The 22,943-nt window shown below is 35.9% G+C and overlaps 1 protein-coding gene across 1 annotated transcript; it reads left to right on the plus strand.

The window, feature by feature from the left end:
- Positions 1 to 1,622: 1,622 nt before the first annotated feature.
- Positions 1,623 to 22,732, plus strand: ALX1 (ALX homeobox 1). The gene is made up of 4 exons (XM_060656848.2): positions 1,623 to 2,101; positions 4,947 to 5,251; positions 8,260 to 8,388; positions 22,119 to 22,732. The coding sequence occupies exons 1-4, from the start codon at positions 1,876 to 1,878 to the stop codon at positions 22,437 to 22,439; spliced, it is 981 nt and encodes a 326-aa protein (XP_060512831.1). The 5' UTR covers positions 1,623 to 1,875; the 3' UTR covers positions 22,440 to 22,732.
- The last annotated feature ends 211 nt before the right edge of the window (positions 22,733 to 22,943 follow it).

Genomic DNA, 22,943 nt, shown 5'->3' on the forward strand with positions numbered 1-22,943 from the left:
GCTGGTGCCCCCACCCCTCCTCGGAAGAAGCGTCCTGGAAAAACAGAGGCTGCTGCTCCGGGCCACCCGCTCCGGCTCCGTTGGTCCCGATCTGGGTGTTCAGGGCCGGCACGCTTCTAGGGCAGTGCTAAGGGGCAGCTCAGAGGTGCGCAGCGTTCCATGGTCGTTCCTCCGAGGCTGCGGCCTGCCCTGGCCTCGAAGAGGGTCTACCAGGGAGTCTTGGGCCAGCCAATGCCCCAAAGAGGCTGGAAATTCTCGAACCCATCCGACGCCTGCCAGAGTTGGACCTGGCCTCACCACTCGCAGAATCGGGGCTGCCCAGTTTGCCCAAGGCCGCGGCGTCGGTGCCAGGCTGGCCTGGGGAAACGCTACGGGTGCGGAGGCCTGTGCGATAAAGGCTGTCAGGACCCTCGAAAAGAGTCCTCCCTGGGAAGGTGCAGTCCACAGACCCCAACTTGTGGGACCTTTTCACCAAATTTGCCAGTTCAAGAGCCTGTTGCAAATGGCTGCCTCTTCGTGCCCAAGGCGCTGAACACATTTCCCTCAGACGCCGCGGGCTTCTCGGAAGCCAGGGTCAATCGCAAAGCCACACGTAGGAGGTTTCAATCCAGCAGTGCCTTCCTGCCCTCAGGGAGCTGCCAGCTCCCCACCCACCCTAGCATCGCCCCGGGGCCGAGCGAGGCCCTGGCCTGGCCGGCGCCCGGAACGCCGCCGCGCTTGTGCGCCCAGGTCTTGCGCGCCCCTCGCTCCCCACACGCGCTGTTCACAGGGACTCCGCCGCCACTCTTTAAAACATAATTGTTTTAAAAACCAGGCGGAAGGCCTTCCTCTTTCATAAGCCCCTTTGTGTAAAGAGCCTCCCCCCCCTCCCGCCCCCGGCCTATACTAAAGGGCCCTTTGGAGGAGGCACTTTTCCTAGTAGGTTTTCTTAATCTGGATCTAATGATAAAACCGTGGACCAAGGGGGAGCGGTGGGGAGGAGAGTGAGGAAAGGGATTGGTATTGGCATAATGCTTTCAATGCCCCTTGCTCGGCTCCCCTCTCCCACCCGTCGCCAGCACGTCCACACGCCGCGGCATTCCAGAAAGAAAGGAAAGGCCATGGGCTCCTAAGCGCCAAGAGCACCGCGACGCCGAGCTCCTCCGGGTTAGAAGCAGAGCGGCCCCTCCACCACCGCCAACCCAGTTAAGAGCTGCCAATGTTTCTGGCTTCTAGGGATTCCGATTTATGTGGATCTTCCACATAAACGATTTACGGATGAAATGAAAGCCCTTTAAAGCAATACTTCCTTTCAACTTCTTAAGACGCCTCTAAATCTTTCTGGTAGTGAGTGGCCGGCGTGGGGGCGGGGTGGGGACCGGGTGTCGGGCGGGCTGCCCGGAAGGGCGCAGAGAGTGGGGAGTGGAGGGTTAACTGCTTTGCGATCTCACCAAGCTCTTCCGAAATGCCATTCCACTGTCGCGGCGACAATGTTTCTGGGTGTCGGGGCCTCGTCCCTCCTGGCATTTGTCTGAAATGGAGCTGTCTGTCTAACCTAGGCCTGGACGCGCCCTGCCCGGGGAAGTGAGGGAAGGTGGGGGTAGGGTGGGGGCGGAGGGGGGGGCGGGGTGGAGTTAGTCGCCTGCCTATTTTCATATTCATTAGAACTGGGAGGTTGCCCGAAGAGCCCAGCTGAGTTTCAAGATATAAAAGCGACTTCGGGTGCCCCCTTTCCAGCCGGGACGTATTAAAGGGCTCGGAGCCGGGCAGCTCCCGGCGCCGAAGCGCTCGCTTCCCCTTCCCTCCTCTGCCCTCCCTTCTCCCGCCCACTTGCTCCCTCCCCCAGCGCGCTCCAGCCTCCGCGCCCCTGGAGCTCCGCAACAACCTTCCAGGATTATGGAGTTTCTGAGCGAGAAGTTTGCCCTCAAGAGCCCGCCGAGTAAAAACAGTGACTTCTACATGGGCGCAGGAGGCGCATTGGAGCACGTTATGGAGACGCTGGACAATGAGTCCTTTTACAGCAAAGCGTCGGCGGGCAAATGCGTGCAGGCCTTCGGGCCCCTGCCCCGCGCAGAGCATCACGTGCGCCTGGAGAGAGCCTCGCCCTGTCAGGACAGTGGCGGTGAGTCGCCAGCCCGAGCCACGGCCGCCCTTCCGCACACCCAAGTGCGGGGACCGGTGGGGAGCGGCTGGCAGGGAGGAAGGGAGGAAGGAAACGGGGAGAGAGCTGGAGGGCGGAGGCGGGCGGTGGAACTGCGAGCGTTTTAAGGAGTAGTGTTTTGGCTGCAGCCGACTTTAAGGGGCAACGGAAGGATTAGGCACCGGATCGCGTCTGCGCGGTTCTCCTTTGGCTGTCGAGTGTTGTCCCTTGTGGGTCCCGGAGACCCTCTATCTGGGACCCAGGCGTAAACTGATAGGGCGGTAAATAGAGTGTAATTGAGTCAAGACAGCGCGCTTCCTCTGTGAGCCGGCCGCGCTGCCCCCGCAGGAGCTGAAATCGATCACCGCTCCTTGAAGGACGTCAGCGTCGTCTGGAGTAAGACGTCTTTGAGCTCCTTTAGATGAAAAACCTTAAAAAACAGTTTTCCCAAGACGTATAGGTATTTTTCTTTGTGAAGCTGGAAGGTTGCTATGCTGGGTTAGCTTGTGGGAAGTTGTGATTTCTGATTGTTTGGGTTTACAACACAACGCACATAACATTTTTGTTAAACACCAAATCGCTTTCAGTAGCTTCGGGTAAAGAATCTCCAGTATAATCCCTCACTCCCCAATACCGTATTGTCTATTTTTCTGACTCCACATTCAAAGTCACCTAAGAACCCTTTCGGAATGCTTCTGGGTGAAATCTTCAACTTTGAACGGCCAAGTATCTCAAAGTCAAAATGTTATCAAAACAAACCATCTATCTTTTCTATCTTGTAACCCAATACAAACCTATTTTTTTTCAGATCGCGACAGCTAAAGCAAGTTTACAATTCCAAGAGGACTTTTCCTTATCATTGTATATATTCCACAGTTAAGCTGTAAGGAGCGGGTTGCTTTAGAATAACAAACGAATTAAGTGTGAAATATTTACAACAAGCCTCCCGCCCCCTATTTTAATGGAGGGTCAAAATCTGGCAAGGTACTGGCTCATAGGGGCTGATTTTCGAAAACTTGTACACAGTAAGTTTAAAAAAAAAAAAAAAGAAAAGAACTCCTATATTTTACTTATTCAGCGTTGCGGATTACTTTTGACTTGCAAAGTTAAACCAAAAATATAGGCGGGAACGATAGAGAAAATCAGCTAAATCGTTTCCAGTCAAGTATATAGACAGACAGATGCAGTTTTTATTTTTAATATGCTAAACTTTGCCTTTCTGGTTGTATTTCAGACTGCACTATCTTTATTTTTGGAATTCTTTTATGTATATGTAAAGTTATTTAAATGGACAGGATTTAAAAAAAAAAACAACGCATGACTCTCTTGTCCTCTGTTAACTGCTGGGTAGGACTTCATCCTATTTTAAATTGTCGGGGATCCAAAATAAGAAGAGAATAGGTGATTGTTGATACGTTGACAACTTTTCAAGGAACATCACACTTTTAGGATGAATTTTAATAGGACGGGATTAAGTAAATTGGATGTGTGCAGCAGTTAGCTAAATTCAGGAAAGTTCCTGTCTTTCTCCTGAGATGCCCTCAGCCTCACGACTGCTTCCCCTCCCCCCTCCCTAATTACCGAAGTTCCCTATTTCATTCTGCTCAAGAAGACAAAACCGTATTGTTAATCAGTCATGGTTCTTCTTTATATCTACTTTTACATCACATCTTTTACATAAAGCATATTAGGCATTTAAGTTACATAGTGATTAAAGTTCAAGACATTTGTGTAATGATTAGAGCAGTTGCTAAGATACATTACGAGAAAATTTAAAAACAGACAAAAACGAAAAAAAGTGTGACAATTCATTGGAAATTATTGTTCTGGCTGGGTTCACTTTTTTTTTTCTTTTTTTTAGTTTTTCCAGTTTCATTATATGCACCCATTGGATTTGGGTGTGTGTGTGTGTCATCATAGGATGTATTTTTGTTTTATATCATACAGCAAGCATGCAACCAAAGCTGGAGGGAAATCACTGAAGTTAAAACACCTCTAAACAGACTGGGAGATGACATCTTTTGTAATCTTTTCATAGATGTTTTGATTTCTCTGCTTTAGGGAAAAAAATAAAGCTTTCTGTCTTATAACATATTTCATGCACGAAACATAAATATCACATATTTAGAACCACCAAATGAGCTTTTACACTAAAGTCTACTTAAATCTTAGGCTGTTCTATAGGAAGCACTTCCAGAAACTGATATGAAATTCATTTTTTAATTTAGTAGGTCACTTTTTGAAAAAAAAAAAGATTAAAAAGCAGAAATGAGTATAAGTCAAAATATTCAAAGCATAGTAGAGACAATACCATATCTTAAATCTATAGTGTGTACATTTTGTGTGGAGCAGAAAGATATGTTGGGAAGAGTCTGGATTTGAGTTTACAGATATTCCTTAAAATTGAAATATCTTTCTTGAGCCATGTAAGTAGCTTGATTTTGTCTGCTGTGAATAAATTCATACATGATTTACATTAAATTTGGTTCACTTTTCAAAAATTGTGCTCATTATTTTTTTAATCTAGAGCATCTCTTAATTTGATCACCTTAATGTGATTATAAATTATGTGCATAAACATTACATTATTCCTGTAAAATAGAACTGTAAATCTGGCAAATAATGAGTTCCATGTACACATTTTTAAATGGCCTTAACCCTGCCCAAAGTGGATTAATAATTGTGCACAGTGGGATGACTGAATTAATACTGGCACAAGAAATCATTAACAGACTGCTTTCCTGATGCTCTAAATTCTTTCAACGTAATTTCTTCACCGAAATGTTCCACAAGCCTGAGAATTGTTGTTTTCCCCCTCTGGGTACAGTGAACTATGGCATCACCAAAGGCGAAGGACAGCCTCTTCATCCCGAGCTAAACAGAGCTATGGACAACTGTAACAGTCTCCGAATGTCTCCCGTGAAGGGGATGCCAGAAAAGGGAGAACTAGATGAACTTGGGGATAAATGTGACAGCAACGTATCCAGCAGCAAGAAGCGGAGACACAGAACCACCTTCACCAGCCTGCAGCTCGAGGAGCTGGAGAAGGTCTTTCAGAAAACCCATTACCCGGATGTATACGTCAGAGAACAGCTTGCTCTGAGGACTGAGCTCACGGAGGCCAGAGTCCAGGTAGGAGCCAAATGAAGGGCGTGGGTGTGCGTGTTGGGGGCCGGTGTGTGGAGATACTGTTAGAATAATTCAGTGGTTGCATTTTGCCAAAAGGAAGAAACTGATCCTCTAACTAAAGACTAGAACCATGTACTATAGGCATGTAGGTCTACTAAAATGTCTTTTTCCTTGCAAAGGATTTAATCATTCACACAAATACATAAAAGAACATTGGACTGATTACATAGATATACAAATTAACGATTATTTAAAAAGAAGGGAATTTCACAAATAAATCTGATTAAAAAAAATTTTTTTAAAGTGCAAAAAACCCAGAATCATAGCTATCTATTTACTAATACATTTATTTTATTTTATTTTTCTATTTCATCAGCCATTAAGGTTCTTTTTAGGTTATGTACCAGGTGTTGGTAAGTTATTTGTGCAATGTCCCATTAATCTGTAATGTTATTGAGGTTGGAGTTATAATAAATCAAAGAGAAAATGAAACAATCTCACAAATTCTTGACTGTTATATATACCGTAACTTATTTTCACTATGCATAAAGATCATATAGCTCTCTTATAATTTTTCTAGATCCTGTAGTTACCAATAGTGCCGTTCCATTTTAATTTTTGAATGTAGATAGCTTACATCCCTTTTGCAGAGGCAATAGGAATAAGGATCTTGAAATGATATTAAAATATATACTCAATTACATTTATAAGTTACATTCAAATTATCAAATTGGATGGTCCAATATACTAAACTTTTAAAATCATTTGAAAAAGGAAAGTTATACTAGGTAAAGTTCTATTTCTTAGACATATTTTTATTTTTACTAGAGTTGGTATGCTTAAACTATATTTTATTACATCTCAAGTAACATCAATTTCAGGGAATGGCCTGTTTCTTTGTTTTTACTACGCTAAATGGGAAAATACTGAATTTTGCAGTTCCCATAATATGTAAGAATAGACTAATAAATAAAATAGTGAGAAATTTTGTTCTGGAAGAGAGAAGAGTAAGAGTTCTTCTGAAGATTAAGCCATTGTAAGGCTTTACATCATTAAGATCACCATCTGGGGGTGTGGTATACCAAGCAGCAGGATTTTTCTTTAGTTTGTGGAGACAAATAGCTACTTTATCGTAGTTTAGGAAGTAAAGATACAGAAAGGTGATGCTAATGAAGAATTTTAGAATTGTCAAGTATTAACACTAGTCCCATGTGTGTGGGTTTTTTTTTTTTTAGTTTGTCTTGTATTTATATATTTAAATTAGTTCTACTTGTAACCATAAAAAAAAAAATATGTTTATAGAGTGATCAGCTGGGCACAATGGATGTTTTCTCCTTAACGTTTCCTCAACTCCTGATTAATTTTTGTCTAGAAACATGCACAGAGAGCCAACCTGAACCTAATTTACTCAGGTTTTCTCTTTCCTGCTTTTCATATCAGAGTGGTAATTCACACCTATTTTAAGGAGATTATAAAGACCTTTTTCTCAGTGAAAAACCGAAAAACAAAACAAACAAACAAACAAACAAAAACCATTCAATACTAAATTCCTTTAGTTTGCTCCTGGTGCCTCTGGAGACAGCAAGAAAATGTTTTGTTTTGTTGTTGATGTTGTTTTGAGCCCTGGGCACTGTGTGTAATACATCTTTCCCATCAATGTCCTAAGAAACCACACTGAACAGATAGCTCTCATTGCCTTCTTTTAATTGCTGGAAACTATAAAGTCCCACCTTAAATTCTCAATACGTGCTTACACATATTAAATTGAAGGTTAATATGTTTCTATAAATGTGATGGTAAAGATATAGAAGATCACAACTGAATATGAAAAAAGCAAAAATTTCAAGTAAATTTTAACAATTTGCATTTTCACATTTGACTTCCAGCTTCTTTTCTGTTTTTTGTATTCTGGATACAGTTTTGTAAAGACTGAAGAGCTTCTTGACAGCTGCTCGTGAAATGTCTACTCAGAAATATCAAATGATGCATACTGAATATAATTTTCTGTCTTTCTTTAATTCATTAAAATATTAAAGTGAAGATTCTGGAGAGCTCCAAGTGTGAATTAGTGATTATTTAACCCTCTGAAGGAGGTGGTTGTTATGATAAATATCATTAATACATAATTAGAGAAATTTGGATGACAGCTTCATGACCTTGTAGAGGCTGTACTAACTCATAGGCTTTCTTAATACTTGGTTATAACTTCCGTTGTTCCTTTATTGTCTATATTACCTGTAAGTCTTTTAAATTAGGGAAATGATTTTGAAGATTTCTGAGCATTTTCTGTAAGGGAAGATGAGTATTATAAGTGGTATAATTTATGTAATAAGCACCCTTGTATATTTTAGAACCAGAGTTCAATTTCAGATGGTTCCATTTACCTGTAGTCTTTTTTATGCTCAATATAGTATGTAATCTTAATATTTTCTGTTACTGAATAATCATGATATTTCTGCCATTGCCGTGTGTTTTGGATGTAATCTTTGTGTTTAAATTTTTCTAAGATTATCTAAGTATGGGTACAACCCAGAAAAGGCGTCACTTTGTGACATGTTTTAAACATAATTGTTTTGACAGACCCAGATATTAATTTGGTTATAGTTTGGCTGGGTTAATGTTATGTGCATAACCCCAAACTAGAAAGTTATGAATGTCTTCCATATTTGCAGCATTCTCTAAGAGGAGCATTATCTCTAATAATTTGGAGACATAAAGAGTCTTCAAAATCGTATAATCGAATTCCTTTTTATTTTCCAAAATGAAAAAAAAAAAGCCCAGAGCTGAGACATATTAAATAATTTTTAAAGTATTTCATCCCTTTCTATTAATTTATATTGCCTCTTATCAGGTTAAAATAAAAAGTAAAATTTGTGGATACTTTTCTGACATAAATTTCTTTATTAGTGATTTTGTTGACCTGGTTTGTGTCTTTCCAATTTATGTCTTTTAATGTCACCATTGCATTATCAAATATTTCTCAGCTGACATTCTACTTTTTAAAAAATTAGGTTTGGTTTCAAAATCGAAGGGCCAAGTGGAGAAAAAGAGAGCGTTATGGCCAAATACAACAAGCTAAAAGCCATTTTGCTGCCACCTATGATATATCAGTTTTGCCAAGGACTGACAGCTATCCACAGGTATGGTAAACTTCACAGAATACTGATCGAGAGAAACAGATGTGGTTTGTACATTCTTAAAAGGGCCATTATGATTGGCTTCATTATAGCTAATAGTCAAGAATGAAAATTTTAACCCCCAGAAGAGTTTTTGCATGTTTTTAAGATTTTTATTAGACTGAAATATTTATTTTGTTATTTTCTTTCAGAGCCATTCATTCAAAACTATTTTAGGGTCTCTTCCTTATTGCAACCACTGAAGTAGCCTCACTCATGGTCTAAGGCTTTTAATTACTCTAGATTTTTAACTATTCACACTCACTTCCTTTGTTAACTTTTAAAAATAAATAAAGCGTTGCTTGGCATGCTGTCTCTGTGGCTAACGTTTTATGAACTATCCCATAACCTAGTGTCAAGTGTGGTCTATGAAACATTCCGTCCCATTTTAAAAAGATCTCTTTTCCTATGTTGTCTTTTCAGCTTTGAAGTTACTCATTGTTTCAAGGAAACATTTAGCCCTTTGTTATTTAAAGCATACATAGAATTAGTACTGGACATAATTTTAAAAATTTATCACATTAAAAAACACATCCATCCTTTTATAATGGGAGCTCTCATCTCATTTTAAAGAGTATTTAGACATTCATTTTCTTCTAATTTTTTCCATTTAACTTAGAAGGTTTTTTTTTTTTCTTTTCTTTTCACACATATAATTAAGACAGTTTTTCCTAGTACTGAGTAATAGTATTCAGAACTGTATTTGATACATGATAAGGAACACTTGTATTCTAAGGAACAAGACATTTGTTATTTCATTCCTTACTGGTGAAGGATGTGCATTGTTAGAGACCATTTTGGTTTTTTTTTAAGTTTTTTTTTTTTTAAACGTTTATTTTTGAGAGACTAAGAGAGAGTGTGAGTGGGGGAGGGGCAGAGAAAGAGGGAGACACAGAATCTGAAGCAGGCTCCAGGCTCCCAGCTGTCAGCACAGAGCCTGATGCAGGGCTCCAACCCACGAACCGTGAGATCATGACCTGAGCTGAAGTCAGATGCTTAACTGACTGAGCCACCCAGGTGCCAGGAGAGCATTTTAAACACAAATACATGACATATATGCCGGTGGAATACTGTGATAGTTCAGTAACCGGTTCTTCGCAATCCCAGACTTACGGGTATTCATTCTCTTCATCTATAAATTCATACCTTGTGAGCATGAATTCATCCTTAAGTTTTGTGGGTCCTTGTATTCTGATGCCTTTTATGATTCTTAAAAACTTATTCGGAGACCTTCACTCTTCCACATAAATTCACCCAATTTATTAATGTAATATTATATGTGAGTAAAAGTCTTAGAGATCACCTAGTGCAATCTTTCTAAAAGTCCGAGACCCATGGGAGTTAAGGAATCCTTCCATGATTCTGTTCCTTCTAGGACAGTCTATAAAGGGCTGTTACCGTTAAGCCTTTCCACTGCAGTTTACTAGAAGACCAGCAATACCTTTTGAATAAATGTCCGTACCTGCCTTTAGAAGAACCTTGTTTTACTTACTCTTCAAAATTTATCTGAAAGTAGTTCCTTTATTTTTTTTTCTCCAGTTTAAAGCATGTGCATACTCCTACTTACCATCATAGGGCTAATGAACTTGTATTCACCAAATACTGCTGAGTATCCTAGTTGAGTTCTGAACAAAGTGCCATGAGGAAGTTTCCTTGGTTGGCTACAAACTCCATGAGAGCAGGCAGTACAGTGGTATCCTAGTTATTAACACACCATAGTCCTGACTCTACCAGGCATTGTTCTAAGCAGGTTGTATATATTAACTCATTTAATCCTTACAACAACTTTATGCAATAGGTGTTATTAATTATCCTCATGTATCGTATGAAGAAACAGAGGCACAGAGAGGTGAGGTTTTTACTCACTTTCACTAGTGGAGAAGCCCAGATTTGATCAGAGGCAATCTGGCTCCCAAGTGCAAGATCTTAACCCTCACAATAGACTGTTTCTCCCAATGACTATGTTTAAATGGTTGAATAATTAATAAATGAATACCAAAGGAGCATAAGGCTTAAGTTGCATTATTCAGGTCTGCAGTTTAGTTCAGGTGAGCAGACACTTTACTCAGAATAAGTGAAATAATGAAAATAATGGAGATAGCATATAGTTTATAAAATTTTGAACTTTCACTATGACGAATTTAGAAATAATAAAGTTACAAACTAGTGAACTCCTTTCAAATGGACTTTAGTCTTACTAAATCTGTTCGACAACACCTATGATATATATATGTATGTGTATGTATACATATTTTTTTGCAGCTTATTATTTTCATCTTCATTCCTTTCCTTGCAAACCCCATTTCAGTTTATGTGGTGTTGTTGTTGTTTTTCCCCCCACTTCTCTGTGCTTTGCTGGTGTTGCCTTATCCTTAACTTCCCTTTCTTCTTCTGCACAACATAGAACATTTAGAACAGTGCCTGGCACAAACGAAGCTCTTTGTAAGAGCTTAATATTATTTAATACACTTCGTCATGCTTTTTTTCTAGGATTGTCTTGCCATCATGTTATTGTGCCTCACAACTTTAGATGTTGTCAGTTAACAGAATGAGGTAAGTAGATCGAGTAGGAAGGGAGATGGTAAAATCACATTATACATTTGATAGTCTTTTTCACCCCCACAAAGAATCAATTAAAAATATCTCCTCACACATCATGGGAATTTTGCATGAATTCTCCCTGTGGTTTTTCTGTAATTTATGTCCATTGGTTATACCACCTCATAACTTAAGTATGGCAGCAAAGATATCACATGTTGAGGTTGTTTTGACAGTATAATTCATCAACAGTAATAAAAATCACTACTGTAAAATCCATAGTAATTTTTTATATTGAGAAGTCATTAAATGTTTGGTTGCCAAAAATACTGAAATCAAGTGTCTCTCACTCCCCATTGTGGGTATTGGATAAAGTCAAGAAAAGTCCATTTTAACTTAAATATGTGGTTGGCTTTCTTATTTTGCAAAAAATAATTACGCTAAGATCTTGTCTCTCAAGCTTTAGCCTGAAGGAATTTTTTTTTAAGTCATGTGTCTTAAAAATAGAACTTATAATCAGAAAAATAGGGACCAAAGTAGAACTCAACAATTCAATGCCATAAGGCACTGATCTTGGTTACTGTTTCTAACTATGGAAAAACATTATTAATTACCAAAAAGTTGGAAACAAGAAAACTGTTTTAGAAACAGGACAGAAATAAAAAATTAACAATTTGGCAGGAAAGCAAAAGCATTCACAGAAATACTTGAGAAAACAGAATTGGGTGAGAAAATTGTATGAGGTCTGCTCTGTGAGGATAATAATCTTGTCAACTATGGAGGTATCTATATGTATAACATATAATAGGTTTAGTTATGAATGCTAATTAACATTTTCTAAAGTGTTCTAAATACTTCGTTTCCATTCCTCCCATTACAAAATAGTAACAACCGCCCTGATAGTAAAAACAATACCTACCAATTGAGGGCTTATTTTAGGTCAGGCTTCTTTCTTACAGCTATTAGTTCATTAAATTGAAGTCCACGGGTTCAGAGCTCTTTATGCAACATTATCTCTGTGACCCATCACTCAGCAATGAAATAGTTCAATTTTGACCCTAAAGTACCAAATCACTTCAGAAAGCAAAAATGCTTTCATTTTTTTTAAATGTGTAAAGTAATGATATAAAGCAGTTTAAAACCGTAGACACTTTTCAGACTGTTTTCAGGTATTTTTCTTAATCTTGTCCATATTTGATAGCAAACAGAAGTGTGATACCAGTAATATACTTTAAGGTAGTATGTTTTGATGTACTGTTTTTTTTAAAAGCCCTTTATTTGGGCTCACAATATCAGTTGTCAATTTGGCAACACTATGAGTTAGTTAAATGAAAGTGCTTGACTACTTGATGTTCTCCAATATTTTAAATAGCAACCACATGCTGAACCTATTCCTTGTGCTATGCTGAATCTGTTCCCTCTGTGTTGAATTCCCTTCCCCTCACCTAGACTGTATTTCCTCCAGGAAACCTTCTCTCAATTCTCCTTCAATCAGCACATGACTTTCTCCCTGGCAAAGTGGTAGACTGTATACGGTCCACCCCATTTATAATATAAAGTATTTATATTTTAAAAAGATTATTCGGTACTTAACTTTGTATTACAACAGTATTAAGCAAATTATGTATACACTCAATAGATGTGAAAAAAAGTAGTTTCACTTCAGTATTCTGGGGTACATTATGAACCCAAAATTAATCAATTCCCAGGAAAACAGCTGATTTCTGAATCTCTGCCATTAACCACCTCTGTGGTGTTAAGCAGTTAACTTCTCTGAGTCTCAATTTCTTCCTCTGTTGAACAGAATAGATTAAGAAGATTTTGCAGAATCCTTTCGGCTTAATTCTTTTTCTCCCAGAGTTACTCGTATTTAGGCAACAAATATATGCTAGGTACTGTTTTAGGCATGGAGGTTATATAAATTATCTAGACAAAATCTCTTGCTTTTTGGACAGATTACAAACTAGGTCATATTCATACCAAATTCTGCAGACACTTCCTGATGCAAACTATACCCAGCAGATCAAAAAGGCCTTTGTGTCTTTGAATGAAAAAAGCAAGCATCTATCAACAGTAGATTCTAATTTGCTTCTAATTCATTAACGCCAAAGCATTTCTTCAAATAATTATTTTGTTGAATAAAATATTTTGTCAAGGTATAAACATCTCTAGAGGATGATAGCCAGCCTTCATTCTTATAAGAAACCCTAGTTTCATGCCCTCAGGTTTGGCTCAGATCACATGTGCATTAACTTGATCATTTACTTGCTGGAAACTTTGGATACATTTCCTGACTTCCTTATCTTCAGATTTCTTTATTGGTGAAATGGAGGTATTGTTGGTGCTACAGCTGGTGGTGCGGATGATGATAAGGACCATTATCCTAATACTTTTTCTGTTAATGAGAGGATTATATTAATTTCCTGTCTGTGTAACTAAATCATGGGACTTGAAAAGGGCTAAGGTGTTAATGTTTGACTATGAGCTTCACAGTCAGGTACTTGTGGGTCCATATCCTGCCTCTGCTACTTAACAGATTTTAGACCTTTGGCAAATGAATTAACCTCTAGGAATGTTTCTCCTCATTTATAAAATGGGTATAAATGTTCATATGATGTTTGTGAGGATTAAACATAATAGTTTCTGCAAAGTACTTAGGACATTGCCTAGTAAATGACAAGTGCTCTATAAATAGAAATAATTCTATAATAGCCATTAGTCATTATGAATTCTACAGTAGAGATATAGCTAAGTGGTGTGAATGTTCTGTTATTGTAGCATTTAAACTAATCCAATTTTTTAGTAACTTTACTATTTGAGGATCTAGGGAAAGACCAAATTCAGTTATATGTACTTTCCTCTTTAAATTGGGACAACCAAATATGGTAACTTAAGGAATGTTTGAGTATATTCTTAATCCACCAAAATTATTTTCTCATGAAGAAAAATATTTTCATCAAAAATTTTAGAAGGTTTGAAATTTTTTCCCACCAAAATTTTCGATGTGGTTTTACTTAGTGGATAGTGAGAATCACAACTAATTCAATGTTTACCTAATATCCAAAGGGATCCGTGCAGTACCTTGCTTTCTGTTGTTTAATTGATGACTTTATAAATATATGCCACTTGGAGTTAGAATATACCAGAAGTGGGATTCAAGTTATAAATAACTGGTAGTCATTGGAGTAATTTAAAACACCGATTAAAGCTGTACAACATTTCTAGTTTAACAAAGTCTGTTTCAAATGTTGTAATCATGCAGTTTTTTTAAAGGAAATGTTAGTTTCTATAAGCTAGTGATTGCGAAAATACTGTTCACTCCCCCCTTCTTCCATCATCAGTGCTTTCTGTTTTTTCCCCAAACATTTGAAAAAAGTAAATAACCAAAAATCTTTTTTAAATGTTCAAAATATAGCTATACTTGATGCATTGTATAATAAATATTCTCATATCTATGTAACAACCAGTGAAATGGTCCCATAGTGATACAGTGAGGCTTCCCTTATGAGGGATGGAGGGGTAAAATATTAACATCATTAGGTTAGCAAGTCATATCGATATAAAATTGATGATTTAATTAAATGTATAAAAATATGTACATGTTGTATATAAATTTGTATGAAGAATATTTCATATATATGTATAAGTGTATATTTAACTTAAGTTCTGTGTAGCATAAAGGCAGGTCTTCTCAGCATCATTTAAATGAATATGCAGCTGGACACAAACGGAATAATTTTTATTTTGTTGAAAACACAAACACTTTTTTCTTCAGAGATGAAAAAAATTACCCTGCAAAAGAAGCAAAGTGCATTCAAGTCTTAGATTATGACTATAGACATACTTTTTGAAAAACGTGATATTCAATTTAACATGACTTAATGACTTTAAACACTAAGAATTACTTAGCTGATTGTTTTTTTGTGGTTTTTTGTTTGTTTGCTTTTAATAGGCAATTGGTGTTAAAACATTGAATTTATCTGAATTGGTCATAAGTATTTTATATTTTGAGAGGAAAGAACAAATTAATAAATTGAATAGATTTCCAAAATAAATAATTAGAAAAAATGTAAAAATAAATTATTGAAGAGTGCCATTGCTGTTTATACATATAAAAACTACTTTGCGGGTGATAGAGAAGGACCGGGGGAAAATTAAACCTGGGAAATCTGTGGGTTAAAACCTGTAGTAGACATTGTTATTGTTAGTGTGAACCTACGCTATATAGTTTAATACAGAATTTTATGCTTGCCATATTTATTAAGCCTCATGTTTGTGTGTTTTTTTAATTCTAAATCAAGGAGCATTAAATAAAAAAAATTACACAAACTCACAGTTGATTTAAAATCACAAAAATAAAATTCCGACTTTGTGGTTAACGCATATACAAGATGAAAATAATGGATAAATTTAGTCAGCATTTTAACAATAAATTCAAAGCTCGTATATGACACCAAGTGGTAATCTCTAAGTTTCAAAATATTTTGTGCAAATTAAAACATTTGCATATTTGTTTCATGTTTTAAGTTATTAATTCACAAGGAAAACTTGATTTATATTTTAATCTTTGTTTCTTATAATTGTGGATTTTGCTTTAATTGGGAAATTGTGTCATTAAAAATGAATCAAGCACCATCAACAATGGCTGTCATGCATGTATTAAAATACATGAAAAATAGTGTTACAAACAATGGAAATGTGACTTTAATGGAAAGTCACTCTTACTTGTCCTAAATCCCTATACACATTTCTAAGATGGAATTTTATTTAAAAAATCAAAGTAGTAGTCAATACTTAACGTATGACCCTTTCTGATAAATAATTACTAATCACTTTAGCATAATGATGCTATATGTTGAAAAGATGTATTTTTGAAATTTTTGAAATGTAAATTGATTTTTTTAAATTAATAATTATATATTATCTGAAATTTTGTATGTGAAAATTACACCTAATAAGTAGGCACTGATGAAAATGTACCCTTATTTCTATCTTAGGTAGTATCTAAACATGCTCAGATTAATGCTTTTCCCTTCATAATTAATTTCAATTGAGATTTCCGCCCCCTCTCTCCCCCCAGATGGACAAAGTATCAGTGTTTGAGACTTATTCACTTTTTCTCTGATAGCAAGTGAGGCTTACTCACTGGCAGTAAATTCACTATTTATAAAAACGTTTATACTCTTTCTCCCTGCCAGGAACTTACTGATGTGGTGACTATTGATGTAGTTACTATAAAAGTTAATGGGACCCTGAAATTAGTCAACAGCTAAAGTATCCACAAGTTGCTAAGCAAGTTATTAATATTATATCACCTTAATTTTAAAGGAAGTGATATACTACTAGTAAGGAATATAATGGCCTCTTAAAAAATTAAACTGCTTTTGCAAAATGTGATGTTGGCATTTTTTAAGAGACCATATAAAAAATCTGGTAAATTAAATTATATAAGTGCTAATGTGGTAATAAATATATATAGTAGTATTGAATAATATATAAAGTGGTCAGTAAATGTAAACATTCTGTCAAAAAGGAATAACCAAAATCAACTTTTGGATTTTAATGCAAAAAGTTATTGTTTAAACATTATTACAAACATAACTTTGTGAATCCCTGATTTATATCTTTTTAAAGCAACCTTTAACTCCCACAGGGAAGTGTGTAGGCATATGATGGGAGGGCATGAGGGTAGCATGGTGTGTGTGTGTGTGTGTGTTTGTGTGTGTGTGTGTGTGTGTGTGTGTGTGTGTACATATGGACGTCAGGGCCAGGTAAGAACAGTCTATATATAGAGGAAGAGTAAGGTTAAACTTGCTTTGGTAGAAAAATATTAGTTTTATAGTGCTTTAAAATTAAGGAATGGTTGTTACTCATTTGTTTTCACGTTATATACTAAATTCTGTAGGGTAGTGTCTTCTAAATACCACAAACATTAGGATATAGAATATATAATGCTGTCATGAAACTATTTGATGTTTTTTATACATCGTGATACTTTGCAACTAACAGAAAGACTAACAGACTTGCATTGTTTAACATTCTTTAAAAGTACATAGTGTTGCTTACTGCAGTAAAGATCAGCAAATATATTAAAAATATACACCAGGTTTAGTTATACTAAATTTTTCTTAGTAGTTTTGATTTTACAAAGAATATATTTGTATCAAGTTTCTAAGGTAAAGGTAAATGAGATTTATAATTTTTATCCATTGTTTACCATATACTTCAAGTCATGATGAATATATATCCACAGTGAAGAATTGTGTGTGTGTGTGTGTGTGTGTGTAAAATACACATATATATTGATTCATTCCTACGTGTTACTTTTAATTCCTCAGAAGGAAAATGAGTGTTAAATGAATTTGATTTCTGTTTGGAAAGAATCAGACAAAAAAACCAGCTTTCCTCCAAAACTCAAAGCATGGAATAATTAAGTGTTAACTTTTTATTTGATTAGAAAAACATTAAGGAGCAAATGTTCAAAGTAGAGTATAGTTAAGTCAGCTGAACTTCCATTCATGCTAATGGGAGGCTGTTGGCTACGTTCCCTGGACAATGCTTTGAACGTACCCCTAGAACTTTTTAAAATGTTGTGAAGCACATTAAAGCATGGAATGTTTTTTAGATTTTCTACTCCTTTTAAACAGAATAAAGAAGAAAAAATGTAAAGGCAGGCAGACTTTTTTTTTTTCTTTTTTTTGGCACATGGGAAAGAAGGATGTGGACATTATTTAATAATGGTGTTCCTGGTTGTGAGTCTCTTGAATGTTATACAGTTAGAAGCCCATTAAAACACCCCCAAATTTATCTGATACTGGACATTGCCATTGTAGATGTCTTAGAAATAGTTCAAAAATGAAAAGTAGTGATCCTATTCAGAAAAACATTCTTTCATTTCAAAATTTAACAACAAATACAATATTTCTTTTAATGAGTCAGCAAGGTTTTTTGTGGCTTCTCTGTTGACAACAGTTTTAGACAAAATGACTTGTACATTCCAGCACATAGTTCTAAAATGACCACTTATATAGGGTGGCAGAGGGATGGAGGGGCCATAGACTGAGCCCGCCTTTAGAGCACTAGATTTCTTAAACTGTAAGCTCTAACAGCTTTGTTCTTTGATCAAATACTGCCTTTGGGGAAGCTTAAGAAAAGAGATTTGTGGGGCGCCTGGGTGGCGCAGTCGGTTAAGCGTCCGACTTCAGCCAGGTCACGATCTCGCGGTCCGTGAGTTCGAGCCCCGCGTCAGGCTCTGGGCTGACAGCTCGGAGCCTGGAGCCTCTTTCCGATTCTGTGTCTCCTTCTCTCTCTGCCCCTCCCCCGTTCATGCTCTGTCTCTCTCTGTCCCAAAAATAAATAAAAAAACGTTGAAAAAAAAAATTTAAAAAAAAAAAAAAAAAAAAGAAAAGAGATTTGTGTCATAATTGCCTAAGATATTTGAAGATTTTCATGTGTAAGAAGGATGCTGCTTATTCTGTATCATTTTAAAGAACAGAAATAGAATCAATAGACAGAGGAAGATAACAGCTCACTTTTTTACAGAACTCTCCAAAAGGGAATGAAACATTTTTAAACAGGTGAGCTTCTTATCACAGGAACCAAACATAGTTGAAAATTTACAAGGGCTTCAGTAGTGTCTCCTAATCCCAGGTGATTTTCAGAATTCATGTATTATTGTCATTATTTTAATACAGATCCCATAAACCACACCCCACGCTTGATGAATTAGAATCCTCAAGATATATCTGTAATGAAGAATAAGTATTTAGTAGGAAAATAAAACAACCTAGGGAAATACAGTCAACAGGGTCTGGGGATGAAATTTTCACAATAATTGTCAAGATTATACAGAATGGTGATTATAGAGCTCAAATCATGAAACAAATTTAGATATACAGTATTAGCATAAATTGTCCATAAAATTTCCATTACACCTCCAAGATGGATCAGTTCAAATTTCATATTCTTAAAGATTTTAAAGTCCTCTAAAAAATTGTATTAAGTGCTTATCATATATTGTGTTAGGCTGAAGGATGAGAAAAGGGTTACGAGCAAACATCGGGGATTTTGCTTTCAGAGAATAGAATCTATGAATACCCCAAAAGTTGGGATTATGAATGTGTAAATAAGCAACTTCAACCTATAAGACTAGTTTTTATATCATTGTAGCATTTCTTAAGATTTCCTGGGTTCATATTTTACCTCCACAATTGGAGTTGCATGTCTTGGGTAAGGTTATTAAACTCTCTGTTCTGTTTTATGTTTTACAAAATGGGGATACTAAAAACAAGGAAACATCTTTTAGTGTATTGAAATGATTAGAAGTCTTCACAGTGCATTTAATACCATGTCCGACATGGTAATTAATTAATAACCATTAGCTATCATGAGCATGATTTTGATTGTCGTCATCAGATGTTTAATCATCCAGAGGGAATGCTTCAGAGGAAGCAAAGTCTCAATTCACTGGGGATATTGTCTTTTATGCTTTGCATCGAACTTTCGATATCAAAACCAACGAAAACCCTAAAGTCAAATGAAGACATGCCAGAAATTTTTAAATGAAACAAAGATATGGGAATGGAGGAGATACAGATCAAGGAAGTAGGACACATCAGTAAAAATGTGCGACAGTATTACTACCCATGGGAATACCTGGGTATCTTTTCAAATCCAACTAAAATATTGCTGTAGTAACTTGCTTCACCAATCTATTCTGTTCAGAAAACATTTCTTTCTATATGCTAGAAATTCTTTCACCAAAAGTAACACATTTAACTTGCTAGATCATGTCTAGGTAAGAAGTTTTGATCAAAGTAAAAATATTTGTCCAGGTCATCAAAAGTGGAAAATTTATTTTCAATTTACAGGTAGATTAATGTGAATTATTTTAGGCATAGAAAACTTCTTAAATTTACATTCATAGATTACTTTCCTTGCCTTTACTGTCCTAATTTTCCTTTTTTTTATACCTACTTAGTAAATATGTTTCTATGCATTTGGAATATGAATAGATGGTTTTAATAGTAGATTTCAGCAATACTATGTGTAAATTGAGGAATCTTTTAACAAACTTAAAATGTAAAGTCTTTCTCTACCACTATTTTGCCTTTCATTTATTTTTTTCAAAAATAAGCAAGCAAGTTCACTTTCATTTCCTGAAAGCCCTTTTGTCAGACATGTGACTGTGGTTTTTGCAGTGTAGCACAATGTTTGATTGAATGTCAGAGGAAAATCACCCAGATCAAGTTAGAAGAGCTAGGTTGACAGAGTAATGACATTAACAGTCCTTCTTGTTGGTCTGAGATACATAACTCAGCAATCAGTGGCACCAATCATTATATTTTGGCTAAAGTGGGATTCATTTAGTAGAATCAGCCAGAATTAAAACAACATAGCCCACGACGACTTAAAGATTAATAGAATGTGCAAATCATTGTATATATATTTAGACATGTCTCACAGATTTAATATATTTATATAAATACACATATACATATTCATATAAATATAAATATACATACACATATTTATATAAATATATATATTTATATAAATATATTTATATAAATATAATATATAATATATTTGTATAAATATATAATTTATATAATTTATATAATTTATATAAATTTATAATTTATATAAATATATAATTTATATAAATATATTTATATAAATATATAAATGTATATATAAATATATAAATGTATATATATATAAATGTATATACGTATTATATAAATATACATATATATTTATATGTATATATCTTGAGTAACAGAGTAACATCTCTACCAGTTTAATGTAGAAGATTCATTTACATTTTACGCTATTAATTGAAAATGAGTTGTCTTAAAAAGTACGATTTAAGCATGGGTGTGTGAGACTACATCAGGCCTATATGTAGTAGACTGGAATTTTTATGTAAAAGTAAATATAATAAAACATAATTTGTGTATATGTTAAAGAGAATCGATGATTCTATTCTAATTGTCATGATTTTAAAAAAGGAAACCGGATGTGATAAACATGGTATCTATTGTAATAACATAGCAAAAGGCATACAGGTTTTAAATTTCATCTTCTAAGGCGCAAACTCTGTCCCATGTTCTACCATTCAACATTTTCCCCCAGCTCCTGCTGTTTGTCAGGATTTTTCTCTGTGCTTCTCAGTAATGCATGTGATCACTTTTTTTTTCCCTGCCTTGTTTAAATAGCTGGTCTAAGACACCTCCTAATACAAATTTCATTTAGTGTTTCCTTTACATGCTAGTAACTTTAGATAAATTTGTATTTGTTGTTTCCTATATAGATTTAATAAGAAATGTGAATTTCCTGGGTTCAAATGACAACCTAGTTTTCAATCTTATGTAAAATGTTATATATAGTACTTTAACTATACTCATAGGATATTTTTGCTAATACTAGCACATTTTTCTCAGTTTTGCTTTTATGATTTGGTAATGCTCATGTGTTTGAATTTTAAATTATTTTACATGTCATAATTCCATTGCAACCTGACCATATCACCTGTAAATCATAGAACAAATGTTTAAAATATGTATAGTTTGCTCAGATTCACAGAGCTATGTATTTGAGGCTCTAGGAAATAAAAATCAATGAACGGGTAAACATTTCTGATAATGAATTTGATTAAAAGTCTCTACAGAGTAAATAGCCTAATATCAGGAATGGTTTCCAACAAAAACTGTCACACTGAGTCTAACTATGGAACATTAAAAACTGCGATTGTGTCATTTTGCTTAGATGAAGACTATATTTAAACTTAAAGCCGTATTTTAAACTGCTTTTCCAAACACATGAATTTGTCATGAATCATGACTAACTCGTCTAGATTTCATATTCAAATCATGACTATAAAAAGAATACTCAAGAGATTGACATGTTTTGAGAGTATTTTGTGTGGTCAAGTGTGTGGGTTTTGGTGATCTATTACAGTATAACAAACTGGAAGAATCTTTCAAGTAATTATTTTTTAGTAATCCCTTTATGTACTCAGAATATAATGACAGACCACCCAATGGGAGCAAACAATGAATTGTTGACAAAATTTAGTAAACACTGTTTAACAAATGTAAGGGGACAAAAGTGAGAATGCGTAAATGTAATATTTGTTGTTTTATATATTCCAGATTCAGAACAATTTGTGGGCAGGAAATGCGAGTGGCGGTTCTGTGGTTACTTCAGGCATGTTACCACGTGACACTTCCTCGTGTATGACACCTTATTCTCACTCGCCTCGGACAGATTCCAGTTACACAGGGTTTTCACACCACCAGAACCAGTTCAGCCACGTGCCCCTCAACAATTTTTTCACTGACTCTCTTCTGACTGGGGCTACCAATGGACATGCATTTGAAACAAAGCCAGAATTCGAAAGGAGGTCTTCCAGTATTGCAGTCCTTCGAATGAAAGCCAAGGAGCACACTGCCAATATTTCATGGGCCATGTAACATACAGTACTTTTTTATTTTTCTTTTAATGGCAAAGTAAAACATTCTATTTCTCATATTTAAAGGATACCACAATAAGCTGCTGTGTGTGGAATTGCTAAAGGTCAAGATATACAGTGAGACCAGCTTAAATGAATAGTCGTTATTATTTAACATTAAAATCTAAGAATGAACCTCTGGGAAGACTAAATAGATTTACCATCCATCAGTCTCCACAAACGCTGTTTTAGTAGTAACATTTTTTTTTCTATTGTACAAGTCGATGAAATACGATCATGCAACTTCTTAAAAGAATAAATGTATTAAACAAATTCCTCTGTTATAGATTGATTTATGTCAGTTCTGAATAACAAGAAATCCCTTGTAAAATAATACCTGATAAAGGAGGAAATGCACTGGGGAACAGGTCCAGATACCAAAGCTGTCAGGTAGATATTGAAGCAGCATGTTTCGGGGAGTTCACTGTTATTTCTCCCTCTCTGGCTGCAAGACACAATGGCATAG

This window comes from Panthera onca, chromosome B4 (genome assembly GCF_046562875.1).
Source record: "Panthera onca isolate mPanOnc1 chromosome B4, mPanOnc1 haplotype 2, whole genome shotgun sequence".
Lineage (NCBI taxonomy): Eukaryota > Metazoa > Chordata > Mammalia > Carnivora > Felidae > Panthera > Panthera onca.

Bases quoted from the DNA above. Each gene is read 5' to 3' on its own strand.
- ALX1 (XM_060656848.2), top strand. From the start codon at position 1,876: ATGGAGTTTCTGAGCGAGAAGTTTGCCCTCAAGAGCCCGCCGAGTAAA. The intron at 5,252-8,259 runs GTAGGAGCCAAA...TTAAAAAATTAG, and splicing joins TCACGGAGGCCAGAGTCCAG to GTTTGGTTTCAAAATCGAAG. The intron at 8,389-22,118 runs GTATGGTAAACT...TATATATTCCAG, and splicing joins GGACTGACAGCTATCCACAG to ATTCAGAACAATTTGTGGGC.